The 14,414-nt window shown below is 42.3% G+C and overlaps 1 protein-coding gene across 1 annotated transcript in view; it reads left to right on the top strand.

Annotated features, from left to right (window-relative positions):
- The first annotated feature begins 1,879 nt into the window (after positions 1-1,879).
- The window catches only part of LOC101477364 (ribonuclease inhibitor), a 42,105-nt gene continuing 29,570 nt past the window's right edge, over positions 1,880-14,414 (top strand). Inside the window, exons 1-3 of the mRNA XM_076880882.1 lie at positions 1,880-1,967; positions 7,754-7,894; positions 13,033-13,206. Of these exons, the coding sequence (XP_076736997.1) occupies positions 7,776-7,894; positions 13,033-13,206 (293 nt within the window). The 5' untranslated portion in view covers positions 1,880-1,967; positions 7,754-7,775. The remainder of the gene's footprint in view (positions 1,968-7,753; positions 7,895-13,032; positions 13,207-14,414) is intronic.

Below are 14,414 nucleotides of genomic sequence, written 5' to 3'. Positions count from 1 at the left end.
AGATGGGTTTTTGGGGGGGGTAGCAGGAGGAGAGAAGCTGCAGAGAGGCGTGTAAGACTGCAACTCTGCTTCCTGGTCCCAACTCTGGATAGTCATATTTTGGGGGGTTTAATAAATTTGTCCATATTTCTAGAAATGAGAGCTGCTCCATCCAAAGTGGGATGGATGCCGTCTCTCCTAACAAGACCAGGTTTCCTCCAGAAGGTTTGCCAATTATCTATGAAGCCCACATCGTTTCTGGGACACCACTCAGACAGCCAGCAATTTAAGGAGAACATGCGGCTAAACATGTCACCAGAGAAAACTACAGAGTCCGACATTGTTTTGGCAAAGTTGCACACCGATTCAATATTGATTTTAGTGAGCTCCGATTGGCGTAACCGGGTGTCATTACTGCCGACGTGAATTATGATTTTACTGAATTTACGTTTACCCTTAGCTAGCATGAAGTTAAATGCATGAAGTTAAAAGATTACAACTAGTAAAACAAGTTTTTAAAAGAGACTTTTCCATTTGATTACGTTTTGTATGATGGATTATGCAGAAAAAGTAGAATTGGGCTGAAGGATCTATTGCTTTATTACCTGTCCAGGTTGTAAATTGTGTTTTTAAACTAAGTAACTAAGTAATTAATTACTTTTAAAAATAAGTAATCAGTAAAGTAACGGGATTACTCTTTTGGAGAAGTAATCAGTAGTTAGTTATTGACTATTTTTTTCAAGTACCTTGACGAACACTGCTCATGACACACCTTAAACATCATGTGATCCATTCTCAGTCTTCTCTTTCATTCATGGCTTCAACATGTTGAAATGAGCTTTGATGAAACATTCAGTGAAATAAAGCTTTCATCACATAATTCATGTGTGCACCAGATGAACTCTACAAAGACTCAATTGATTTATCTTTTGTTTTAGATGAACTTTTATCACTTACAGCTATATTAAGTACGTTTTTATCTAACTTCTCACTCATTAACATCTCACATGATTTCAGATCACTGCTGTTCCCCACCAGCCCTGTAGGTGGCATCAGTGTGCCTCAAACCATTTACAGATGATTATGTGTAGTTCACAGTTCATATTTAAATAGAAGATGTGGGACATTGAAGCAACACGTCCATCCACCCATGAACATGTAAGAAATAAAAATAAAGGTTTGCTTCATGTCTGTAATATGTAGACAATATTCTCAGTATAGCAGTTTGGGTCAAAGTGCAGATGTTCCAGATGTTCTGCAGTCTCTCTGGTTTTCATGTTAACATGTTGATTTTGTACCAAAGTGAAACTTTTTTTTCATTCATAGCTGGTTTCACAGGAGGTCAAGGCGTCAAACAAACAGCTTTAACTGCACAATGACACACTTTAAATCATCTACAGACAAACTTGTGTGTTTAATTTATGAAGAAATAATAATGATGTGTTCTACAGCTGTCCATAAAGTAGCTTCTCACACAAACTTTGACACACCATGACTTTAGTTCATGAAAAGCTGAATAATTAAGAGCTGTGACTACTATGAACTGCTTATGGTGACTCCATTAAGCTCTCAGCTGAAGTTTCATTCATTTATTTTAACATTAATGTCGCCTTTTTAAGTCTGTGTGAGGATTTTTATGACAGACATTAAAGGAGCTTCTTTGATTAGAACCAAATTCATGTTGATTTTTAGCCTTATAATCATAAAACTGGAGACTAATGAAAAGTATAATATTTTTTTTAAAAAAAGCCTTTATTATTTGAGTAATGCCCGAATCTGCTCTGAGAAAGAAATAGCACAGAGTTGTTGATGCCATTTTGAGATTAACTGAATTTTTTCTAAGTGCTCTTATTGTGAAAATCTGCATCCCCCCCTCCCACCTGTTCTGCTTCCGGTGGAATCCCGCCTCCTGCCAGGAAGCAGCTCACCTGTTTTTTCGTGTTTATTGTCCAGGTGTGGAACTTGTTGTTGGTGTGTGTGAAGAAACTGTAAGTTTGCTTTGTTTCCTCCTTTAAAAGTTTGTCTTTAGGAACTTTACTGTTTGTTCAGCTCATGTTTCATTTCCGTTCTCTCCATCAAAGTCAGTGTGTAATGTTTTCCTGGCTAACATCAGCTGTGTGCAGCTTAGTTCCTGCACAAACAGCACAAATCTGCCGCTCCATAGTTCACGGTAACGGACTCACAGCTGGACCAATGAGGCCGAGTGTGTCCGCCACTCTGAGCTACGTTCTTGTTTGTGTACTTATAGTTTGTACTTTGAGTTCACTCAGAGGCTGAGTCCCAATTAAGAGACTGCACGCTTGAAGTACGCGCACTACGCGTACTACGTACGGTGCGTACTATAAGTGCGGAAGTGAGAGGCTTGTGAAATGGGACGCTATGGCATTACTGAGAGTTGAAAAACTGTCTAAAGTCTTTCATCTTTAATAAAATGATCAGCGTTCTGCTCTACCAGGTGTAACAATTGAGTTTAACATCCAGGAATCCATGAAAACGGAATTTATGACATTTAACGGAGTTAGAAGTTAGCAGGGAGTTAGCTCGCTAGCTTCTATCTAAATACAATATAGCATGTCCTGACTGCGGGGACTACTGAGCTTAAATAAATGATTAGCGGTAATAAAAGCCGAGGGAGGTCAACAGTGATCGCTGACTGTTTTAGGAGCTTTTTGAGATCAAATAGAAGAAAATACAAAACATTAAACATGTTAACAACACAAAAGCCATATTAAACGCAGACTACTTTAGACCCGGAAGTAGGATTCGTCGCGTCATCACTGAACAACCGGCGCTGTTTAGGTTGCCTAGCAACCATGATACTAACCGCGAGACACCTTACATACAGCTTTGTGTGACAGAAATGAAGGAGAAAAATGTTTTGTTAGTCATTCATTTTTGTCATGACATCACTTTGATTAGTTGAGTATCTGAGGCTGAGACCACAGGACTGTAAACATGATTGTTGGGCTTCATTTCTGTGCTGAACAGTTATTTAAGATTAGTTAGTAAATAACAATTAGTTAATGCTGCTCATGAGACCAAAGTCATCTCACTGTGGCAATGTAAATATAATATGGCCAATATTATAGTATTGTCAGATTATTATGATATATATGTATATATACAGTGGGGCAAAAAAGTATTTAGTCAGCCACCGATTGTGCAAGTTCCCCCACCTAAAATGATGACAGAGGTCAGTAATTTGCACCAGAGGTACACTTCAACTGTGAGAGACAGAATGTGAAAAAAAATCCATGAATCCACATGGTAGGATTTGTAAAGAATTTATTCGTAAATCAGGGTGGAAAATAAGTATTTGGTCAATAACAAAAATGCAACTCAATACTTTGTAACATAACCTTTGTTGGCAATAACAGAGGTCAAACGTTTACTATAGGTCTTTACCTGGGGCCTGTTCTTCGTACCGCGCTAAGTGAGTTAGCTGGATGAGATTGTTGACGATTTCGCGTGATCCTGGATCGTTCGGTTCCCCGAAGCCCATCCGGGACTTGCTGTCATAGCAACAGAGCCGTAAGCGCAAACCTGCTGGGGAGCAGGTTTACTTTATGTAAACAGGATTAGATCGCGGCCACGCAGGTATGTCCGCGTCATTCATACGAAAGCAACAGCGATATTCCACCACTGTTTCACCATAAATAAATAACATCAATGTAACTAAAGACAATGCAGCACCTGATCCTTTTATTGATTTCACACAGATACATACAGGTCATTCCCTAAAAAAGGGAAATATACTATTAACATTCTATTACATGTATGTGATTATTACAGATGTAATTCATATTTCAGAGTAGTAATTGTAAATTACTTCGTGTAATCAAGATGAGAGACCACGGCTATAAAAGCGAAGGTGGATTTGGGAAGTCTGTCGCAGTCATATCCTGTCCGTTTACGCGAGCAACCCATTGCGGAAGGTGCAAGATTGATAAGGAGAGTCCTCAGAATTCAGCGTATATTGCGGGACAGACAGGATCCTTTAGCTCAGCGCGACAGTGTGCTCATAGAGAGATATCGATTTTCCCGTGAGGGTATTATTCACTTAACCAACTTGTTGACGAGGGGGTGCAGGACCACCACCTGTCTTTTTTTTTGCTCTGCCCTTTTCTTGGTTGCTGTTATGAACAAACAAACAGAGTATTCCAGGGTCTCTTTCCAAGAGACGACAAGCAATATAAGTGATAAATATTACCATTCTGTAGAATATTCTTATATTTCACTTTTACTTGTTCCCATGTTCTAGTGGGTCCTGTTGTGGCTCTAATGTGAAAGGGGATATAATATAACATATTATAATATAATATAATGTAATATAATATTGGATAATATGGTGTGATATGATAAATCTACCCTACCGCCTACTGGTGTTGGCCAGAGGGGCCGATGGCGCAATATGGCAGCCTGGCTTCTGTCAGTCTGCCCCAGGGCAGCTGTGGCTACAACCGTAGCTTGCCTCCACCAGTGTGTGAATGTGGGAGTGAATGAATAGTGGCATTGTAAAGCGCTTTGGGTGCCTTGAAAAGCGCTATATAAATCCACTCCATTATTATTGTTATTATTGGATTACTTACGAGTTTGATTTGTCAGCAACTTTCTGCCAGCCCTCTCTCCTTGCTTTTGCAGCCTTTGCAGTGTTCCCTTGCGTTTTAATTAAACTCTGAAACTCCTGAAATCCCTCACTCAAGAGTTCTTGCTCTGCTGCCGAAAAATACCGAGCGCGCCCCTTCGCCATTTTCGCCAACCAATCAGCGGGTTGCCGATCACTGTTTCTGCTATCGATGCGTATCCCCTTTTACGGCACCCAGTGATCTCACATTACTTCATCCAGCTATACTAATCGTCAACAACAGGTGTGTTCGGGGAACCGGAATAGCGAGCTCAGAGTTAGCGCGATGATTTGGTCTTGGATGTTTCATTTGATCTTGGATGTAGTAAGCGACGTACGAAGCACAGGGCCCAGGTTTGCACACACAGTAGCTGGTATTTTGGCCCATTCCTCCATGCAGATCTTCTCGAGAGCAGTGATGTTTTGGGGCTGTCGCCGAGCAACACGGACTTTCAACTCCCGCCACAGATTTTCTATGGGGTTGAGGTCTGGAGACTGGCTAGGCCACTCCAGGACTTTCAAATGCTTCTTACGGAGCCACTCCTTTGTTGCCCGGGCGGTGTGTTTTGGATCATTGTCATGTTGGAAGACCCAGCCTCGTTTCATCTTCAAAGTTCTCACTGATGGAAGGAGGTTTTGGCTCAAAATCTCACGATACATGGCCTCATTCATTCTGTCCTTAACACGGATCAGTCGTCCTGTCCCCTTGGCAGAAAAACAGCCCCATAGCATGATGTTTCCACCCCCATGCTTCACAGTAGGTATGGTGTTCTTGGGATGCAACTCAGTATTCTTCTTCCTCCAAACACGACGAGTTGAGTTTATACCAAAAAGTTCTACTTTGGTTTCATCTGACCACATGACATTCTCCCAATCCTCTGCTGTATCATCCATGTGCTCTCTGGCAAACTTCAGACGGGCCTGGACATGCACTGGCTTCAGCAGCGGAACACGTCTGGCACTGCGGGATTTGATTCCCTGCCGTTGTAGTGTGTTACTGATGGTGACCTTTGTTACTTTGGTCCCAGCTCTCTGCAGGTCATTCACCAGGTCCCCCCGTGTGGTTCTGGGATCTTTGCTCACCGTTCTCATGATCATTTTGACCCCACGGGATGAGATCTTGCGTGGAGCCCCAGATGGTGGGAGATTATCAGTGGTCTTGTATGTCTTCCATTTTCTGATGATTGCTCCCACAGTTGATTTTTTTCACACCAAGCTGCTTGCCTATTGTAGATTCACTCTTCCCAGTCTGGTGCAGGTCTACAATACTTTTCCTGGTGTCCTTCGAAAGCTCTTTGGTCTTGGCCATGGCGGAGTTTGGAGTCTGACTGTTTGAGGCTGTGGACAGGTGTCTTTTATACAGATGATGAGTTCAAACAGGTGCCATTCATACAGGTAACGAGTGGGGGACAGAAAAGCGTCTTACAGAAGACGTTACAGGTCTGTGAGAGCCAGAGATTTTCCATGTTTGAGGTGACCAAATACTTATTTTCCACCCTAATTTACGAATAAATTCTTTACAAATCCTACCATGTGAATTCATGGATATTTTTTTCACATTCTGTCTCTCACAGTTGAAGTGTACCTCTGGTGCAAATTACTGACCTCTGTCATCATTTTAAGTGGGGGAACTTGCAAAATTCTTTTGCTGACTAAATACTTTTTTGCCCCACTGTATCACTGACTTTCAGCTTGTTGTGTTTGTGGATATATGACTGACTTTAATTATTAAACATTCGCACATAAATAAGTGACGTCATATTCAGTACTTTTGACAGTCACTCTTCGGCCGCTCCATCTTATTAGGGAAGTTCCACATACATAAATGTAAATTTCAAAACTCAACCCCATCATTTAATTTGTTTTTGATTGAAATTGAATATTACTTAAACTCTCTTAAATTAACTTCCAATAAAAAAGGTTTATCATTGATTGAAATTCATTCAGAAATGTTTAGCGAATGAGCTGTCACAACTTTCAAGTACAAAGTTGTTATGAAGTCTGTCACATTCCCCCTTTTTTCTTTTTTTTTCTCCTTTATTTATTTATCCTTCTTATTTCATTGTGCTGTATATTGTCACTCTTATTTGCCTTGTATGTCTACTGTACAAACTGAACTGGAATGACTGACTGTTCGCGTTATGATTTCAATAAAGTTTGGAAAAAGAAAAAAACAACCACTTCGGCCGCTCCCTTCTGCCGTATTTTGCGGCACCCACCGCCGCGCTATGAATATATGGGACCACGAAGCGTGCACCGGACCACGCTTGATATTTGGGGAGATCGACGGCGCATTTGGAGTATGCATTTGAAGCACACTTCGAATTGGGACAGCCGTCGTCGCGTGGCGGTGACGTAACCGCACTTGGAATGCGTACTTCAAGCGTGCAGTCTCTTAATTGGGACACAGCCAGAGTCCGCAGACTCCGAGATCGCAGCCTACGTGATGACGTCACAGCTCAGCTGCAGTGTTTATTTATGGCCTTTACCTCCTTTACTGTCACTGTGATTAGTATTTACACAGCAGAGACCTGCAGAGCGCTAACGCTAAGTTAATGATAAGAGCTCTTAAAGACACGAGGGAAATAAACATTATTAAAAGGAAACATAGATTTTGAGCACTTCAACAAAAAAAAATCTCTTCAGCTCAAACTGAGGAGACAAAATAGTCCAAATGTGGATTAAACATTTGATTCATACGTCTCTAGCAATAAAGTCAGAGCTTTAAGTTCATCCTTGTTTCCTCAGACTGTTTGAATTCATTGTGTCAGAGAAACTTTAGACTATTCAGCAGAGCTGATGTGGAGCTGAGATCTGCATCAACATGAATGTTACATGTACGGAGTTAACATGTTAAACTACGACAGTCACAGAAATCATGTGTGAACATCATGTGATCTTAAAGTGTCTGCATGGCCATAAAAGAGCTTTTAATATAGTTTTATACGGAGGTTGGAGTTTGCAGAGAGCTGACTGCATCTGACTCAGAGCTGTTCCTAATGTTCTGCAGGTAAGATCAGGTTTCTGTGATCCCTGATGTGGACCATGTGACCTGGTTTTTAGGTTACATGACAGGTCAGAGGTCAGCGACTTTAATTCAGTTACTTCTGTTAATGTGAACTCACTGAGTGTTTGTGGTTTACCTCTCAGACTGACTGAAGTCCGCAAGAAGATGATGATGGAGGACGAGGAGAACAGAGCAGAGTCTGCAGGAGCCAGCTGTCCATCTATGAGGAGTGACAGGTCCAAACCTCAACCTCCAGACTTCAGTGCTGAACCTGGACAAACTAGGTCAGAGACCTGTCATGAGCTTCTTTAGATGTTTGTGTTTTCCTGGATAAATATGACCTGAAACATCCTTAGATTTTTACAAAGATTCATTAAAAAGAAAACAATGAAACAACAAAGGTAAAAATATTAGACTCAGTCGTTTGCTGTTTGAGGACAGTGATGCTCATATCTCTGGGGAAAGTGTGTACTGAGTGGGTTCATGTTTGTCTTTAAAGAACAGAGCTGCTCTGTCTCTGATTCTCTTTGTGTCTGATCTGTTAAACAGTCTGAGAGGTCACACAGGGACCCAGCAGCTAAAGCCTGGATCATACTGGCTGCTGTTAATGACACCTCCATCAGGACAACACTGTACTGATGCTCAGATTTAATCACAGGGAACAAAACCATATTTTACCTTCAGATGTAAAACTTTCAAATATTCATTAAATATGCAAAGTGTTTCCAAACAATCAGAGAGGGCAGATGTGAAGCACTCTGTGAATTTTGATAAAATTACACATCTGTTATTCATCTGTACTACACTAATCCACCAAGGGTTAGGGTTTCTATTTATTTTGCATATTTCTCATAATTGTATGTTATAGATCATCAAACAAATTTTAATATTAGAGAAAGAGATGCTGATTAAATACAAAAAGAGGTTTGTAAGTGATGATTTCCTTTTTTTTAAGGTGGGGAAAAAGCTAACCAAACCTACCCTGCGCCTTTACATAATTGGCTCTGTCACACATGGCAACAAGAACTACATTTGCAATAAATTTCAATGAGTCTTTCACATCAGCGTGAGGACTTTTGCCCCTATATGAAAAGTTAATTGCCCTGAACCGCAGTTTTGGAAAGCTTGAGTCAGTATTACTAGCAACACACAAACAAAAACAACATGTAACAAATGATCAAAAAGAAATTAGGATGGGGCAAATTCTGTTTCACAGCACTTCTGATGTTTTAGTCGTGACTTGGTTTGAAACTAATCTTGAGTCCAGTGCCTCTTTTATTTGTTATGGCTGCCATAATTGTATCCAATTCAAAGGTAAAGCTTGGACTTCATATCTTATGATACACTCAATCTTAGTGCATTATTTCAGTTACAACCTCTTTTCTCAGTTTGTGTAAACAGACTAAGTTTCCGAGTTAAACTGTACCAGCGTCATCATCACTGCTACTGTTGTGATCAGAGTTTTTGTTTAAGATAAGATAAAACTCTATTAATCCCTCGGGTGGGTTCATCTGGGAAATTCGGTTTCCAAAAGGACAGCACCGACAGAAGTTACAGTTACAGAATATTATATACACACACACACACACACACACACACACACACACACACACACACATATATAAATACAGAGACAAATATAAATAAAATATACGAAGGGGATAAATAGAATAAATAGGAATAAAAATAAAAAATACAAGTGAATTGCACATTTCAAGTATGGAGTCTATTGCACCGTTGAAGAGGCACTACAGCTTAGTTGTTCCCCCCTCCTTTGTCCTCCTGTCTCCCCTCCCTCTCCCCTCCAGAGAGGAGTTAAACAGTTTGATGGCGTGTGGGACAAAGGAGTTTTTAAGTCTGTTGGTTCTTGTCTTGGGGAGAAGCAACCTGTCACTGAACAGACTCCTCTGGTTGTTAATGGCCGTGTGCAGACGATGCCCAGCATTGTTCATAATGTCCAGCAGTTTCTTTAATGTCCTTTTCTCTGCCACTGTCACCGGAGTGTCCAGCTTCATGCCGACCACAGAGCCAGCCTTCCTGATCAGTTTCTCCAGCCTGGATGAGTCCTTCTCTGCTGTGCTGCTCCCCCAGCACACCACAGCATAGAAAAGTACTCCAGCAACCACTGACTGGTAAAACATCCTCAGGAGCTTCCTGCAGATGTTAAAAGACCTCAGCCTCCTGAGGAAGTACAGTCGGCTTTGGGCTTTTTTATACAGGTGCTCTGTGTTGCATGACCAGTCCAGTTTATTGTCCACCCACAGCCCGAGGTACTTGTACTTGTTGACCACCTCCACCTCCTCCCCCTCTATCTGAACCGGCAGTGGACCTTCTCTGGACCTCCCGAAGTCCACAACCAGTTCCTTAGTCTTTGAGGTGTTGAGTTGCAGGTGGTTTGTGTGACTCCATGCGACAAAGTTCCTCACCAGACCTCTGTACTCCTCTTCCTGATCATCCCAGATACACCCCATGATGGCCGTGTCATCTGCAAACTTCTGAATGTGGCATAATTCAGAGTTGTAGCAGAAGTCAGAGGTGTACAGGGTGAAGAGAAGAGGGGACAGCACAGTTCCCTGTGGTGCTCCTGTGCTGCTGACCACAGTGTCAGACATGATGTCCTTCAGCCTGACGTACTGTGAGGTAGTCGGTGAGGTAGTCGGAGATCCAAGCCACCAGGCAGGGGTCCACCTCCATCCTGTTCAGTTTTTCCTGAAGCATACAGGGCCGGATGGTATTAAAGGCACTGGAAAAGTCAAGAAACAGGATCCTGACCGTGCCTTTTCCCCCATCCAGGTGTGAGTGGGCTCTATGCAGGAGGTACAGGATGGCATCCTCCACTCCAACATCTGCCTTGTATGCAAACTGTAGTGGGTCCTGGGCATGTTGTACCTGTGGTCGGAGGAGGTTGAGGAAGAGCCGCTCTAGAGTATTCATAACATGTGACGTCAGTGCCACCGGTCGGAAGTCATTCAGCTCATTGGGCCGGTTCTTTTTGGGGACCGGGACGATGCAGGATGTCTTCCATAGGGCGGGCACTCTCCCCAGTCGCAGACTGAGATTGAAGACTCGTTGTAGCGGCTCCCCAAGTTCAGCAGCACACGCCTTTAGCATCCTAGGACACACCTTGTCTGGGCCTGCTGCCTTTCTGGGGCGAAGCTTCCTCAGTTGTCTCCTGACCTGATCCACTGTGACACTGGGAGATGTTTGGGAGGAAGGGGGAGAAGAAGATGTCTTGCTGCTGAGAGAGGGATTGGAGGAGGGGGGTGTCATAGTGTCAGGAAGGGGTTTACAACTGGGGGACTTTTTATTCACACACTGCTCCAAAATACATTTGTACTGAAGGTCTGTTTTTAGACACAGTTAAGCCCCTGTGTTAAATGTCCAGTAGGCTGCCTTTTTCTATTTTAACAACTGGGACAAAAGATGTCATAAACTGCAGCAGAGCAGTATAAGTCATGTTTTACTTGAAACAACACATTTTAACTGGGACTGTGTTTCATAAGATCACTGTTTGAAAGACTGTTCCACACTAAACAGATAAAGATTTATATTAAAACTAATTCCTCACTCGCCTTTGCAGACCTTCTCCCTCCACGTCTTCTCAAGCTCTTCTCTGAGCCCTTGCTACTTCTGCAGCTTCTCGTGCTCCTTCTTTCTGCCACAGCAAAGAAGATGGTACTCTCAACAACAGACTGATAAAACAAAGAGCAGTCTGCTGCATACATTGATGAATCTGAGCCTTCATAGAAAGTAAAGCGGGCTCAGACCTTTTTTGAAGGTATTGTCTCTGTTGGCAGACCACTCCAGCTTGTGATTCAGTTGAACTCCCAGGTATTTGTAGGATGTGACTATTTCAAAGTCAGTCCCACAAATGCGGACAGAGGAGGGTCGGGATCTGTTTCTGCTGAAGTCCACCACCAGCTCCTTTCTTTGGCCACATTCTGCTGCAGGTGTTTCTCCTCACACCACGAAGCGACCAATCAGTCTACTGTACTCCTCTTCTCGTCCCATTTCCATGGTTTCAATAATGGCCATGTCATCAGAGAATTTCTGGAGGAGACAAATTTCTGTGATGTACTTGAAGTTGGCCATATAGATGGTGAAGAGGAAAGTGCACAGCGCAGTTCTATGGAGTGATCCTATGTTGTTGTTCAGGCTCTCTGACCACAGCTCTGCAGTCTCAGAAACTGTGGTCATCCCGCCAGGCAGTCGCTGATCCACTGGACCAGTGGAACCTCCGCCTGCATGTCCTCCAACTTCTCCCTCAGCAGCCTGGGCTGGATCATATTAAAGGGGCTAAGTGTTAGTCACAACCGATTGTCTTCTTTTAACCATAAGAATGACTACTATTCTAAAAGCAAGCGCACAAAGAACCAATGAGAGTGAAGAACAGGATAAAGAGCTGCTGTGGCTCAGTCCCATATCTTTGATTAGAAAGGAACAACACAAGCAATATACTGCTGCTCAAGCAGATTCAAGCAGTGCACTCACATTAGAGCAGCTGATGAGAGAATCTGTGTATATGATAAAATGGCTCATCACTCGCTCCTGCACTGATGGATCTCCAGATGTTCATTTGGCTGAAGTCGGTGAAGAAACTGTGGTCTACGTATTTCACACGGTATAGCCTCAGACTGGAATGAGCTCCCCGAATCACTGCAGCACCTTCAGCTGGTACTCAGTCTGATGTCTCTGTTCCTCAGTCTTGGAGCCCCTACCGGTCTTTCTACACCACCATGGTCTTCTTGCTCACCTTTTCTTTGTCCTCATTGTTCATCGGGCGTGTTGTGTTGTTCCAATGATACAGCGCTGATGTTCCTGCCATAAATGCACAAGAAGTACAGTGTTGGTCTTTCTTTGGCTGGAAACCATCCCTTACTGATCCAGAACAGTTTGATCACTCCTAGTAGGACAGGAAACACACTGATAAAAGCCTCAAAGTGTCTTTGTAAACAGACATGATTCAAATAAGCCAGTATGAGTTTGGTTCCTGCAGTTTGTGCATCATAAACAGTGCTGAAGCAGAGGCAGTGTGTGCCTGCAGGTTAATGTACACTGCTGTTATAAGAGCTGTGGAAATTCAGGAAAAAAGGATGTAACAATACTGGTGACAGTCCCAGGACAGTCACAGAGTTACAGCGTCACTGATGAACATAAAGACAGAAAGGTCATCCAAAGATTTGCTGAACAGAAGATGATCATCAGTGACGCTGTCTTTAAAATACTCTTGTTAGAAAAGTAAAACTTTAATGGTTTTTCTCTTGTTGTGTTTGTTTGAAGCTGCTTCCTGTTGGCTTCAGCTGTTTGAAGTTACCGTTTTCTAAACTTCTACATTCTGAAACTTCTTCAGCTCTGAATAGCACTGAATGATTTCAAGCACACACTTTGTCTAATAAACCTACATCTTTTATTCTTTATACAGGTTGAGGATCTGTGGTTTGTCAGAGATGAACTGTGATTATCTGGCAGCAGTGCTGAAGTCCAACCTCTCCCATCTGAGAGAGCTGGACCTGAGCATGAACAACCTGCAGGATTCAGAAGTGAAGCAGCTGTGTGGTTTTCTGGAGAGTCCAGGATGTGGACTTGAAATTCTGAGGTCAGTCTCTATGTTTTAGTTGTGCTGAGATGTATATGATGTGAAAGTTGTGCTGACACTAAACTGCAGACATCAGACTGATGTTATACTAGCAGGAGTATATACTGGAGGATTTTCATGGTAAAGTCTGTTTTCTTCCTCTCTGATTTAGTGCATTGACTGTAGCAGAGCAATGTTCACATTTAAACAGTGATACTCAATGTATGGCCCGTGGCCCACACATGGCTTGCTGACCTTTCCTAATTCAGAGAGAGGGGACCCTGGTTAACTGTGTAGCGTTCTTATTCACAGGTCTAAGTATGAGACACAAAAATGAATAATCCACAGCCGACTCTCTTTAGCAGGTCAAAGTTCACAGCAGAAAGCATCTGTGAAATACTGTAATTCCTGGAGCAGGAATTATTGCACATTTACAAACTGACACTGCTGCACGGCATGATGGGTAATGCTACCCGGTCGGGTAGTCAGATGCTTTCTTGTAAGCTGGAGGCTGAGACATTTCCTAATGACATCACACTGCGTTTTGGTGAATATGAAGTTTACTTGTGAATGATTTCCACCTTTGACTGCAACAGTGTGAAATCAGTGATCCAGCAACAGTTAAAAAAAACAAGCATTTATTTTCAAAGCTTTTTATTAGAAACACTTTTAAACTTCTATTTTTTAATATCCCAGGAAGCACAAGTAAGCCTGCAGTCTGAAAGTGCAGTGCTCTGTGACGAGAATAAGGCATTAATAACAATAATCAGCTCGTATTAGATAATAAGCTATTTTCCAGGAAGTACCTTCCTGTTGCAGATGAGCTGATCAGAGTCAGGTCAATCAGCTCTGAGCATGCTCAGTCTGAGTCACGGAGTCCGACACTATGATTCACAATGGCAACGGGTAAATAAATAGCAAAAGCTCTGTGTGAATCCAGAGGAGCAGGAATATGAAGACGTGTCAGTGCTGAGAGTGATATAAAAACAGGAGGAAGAAGAGTTTGAATCAGTGTGGGTCACTTGGTCATCATCATAGACTCAATAAAGTTTATACAAAATCCATCATTTATTATAATGTCTATGCTTATCATTGAGCAGCTTGAACTTTGATCAGATGAATCGATCAGTGTGATTGATTCCAATCAAACAATGACTTATCACTGATCAGTGTGTAACACAGTCAATGTTTGCAGTGCAGGAAACTTCCAATCTGATATCAACACACTA

Source organism: Maylandia zebra, unplaced genomic scaffold, assembly GCF_041146795.1.
Source record: "Maylandia zebra isolate NMK-2024a unplaced genomic scaffold, Mzebra_GT3a scaffold01, whole genome shotgun sequence".
Taxonomy (NCBI): domain Eukaryota; kingdom Metazoa; phylum Chordata; class Actinopteri; order Cichliformes; family Cichlidae; genus Maylandia; species Maylandia zebra.
This window is presented reverse-complemented; position numbering and strand designations above follow the sequence as displayed.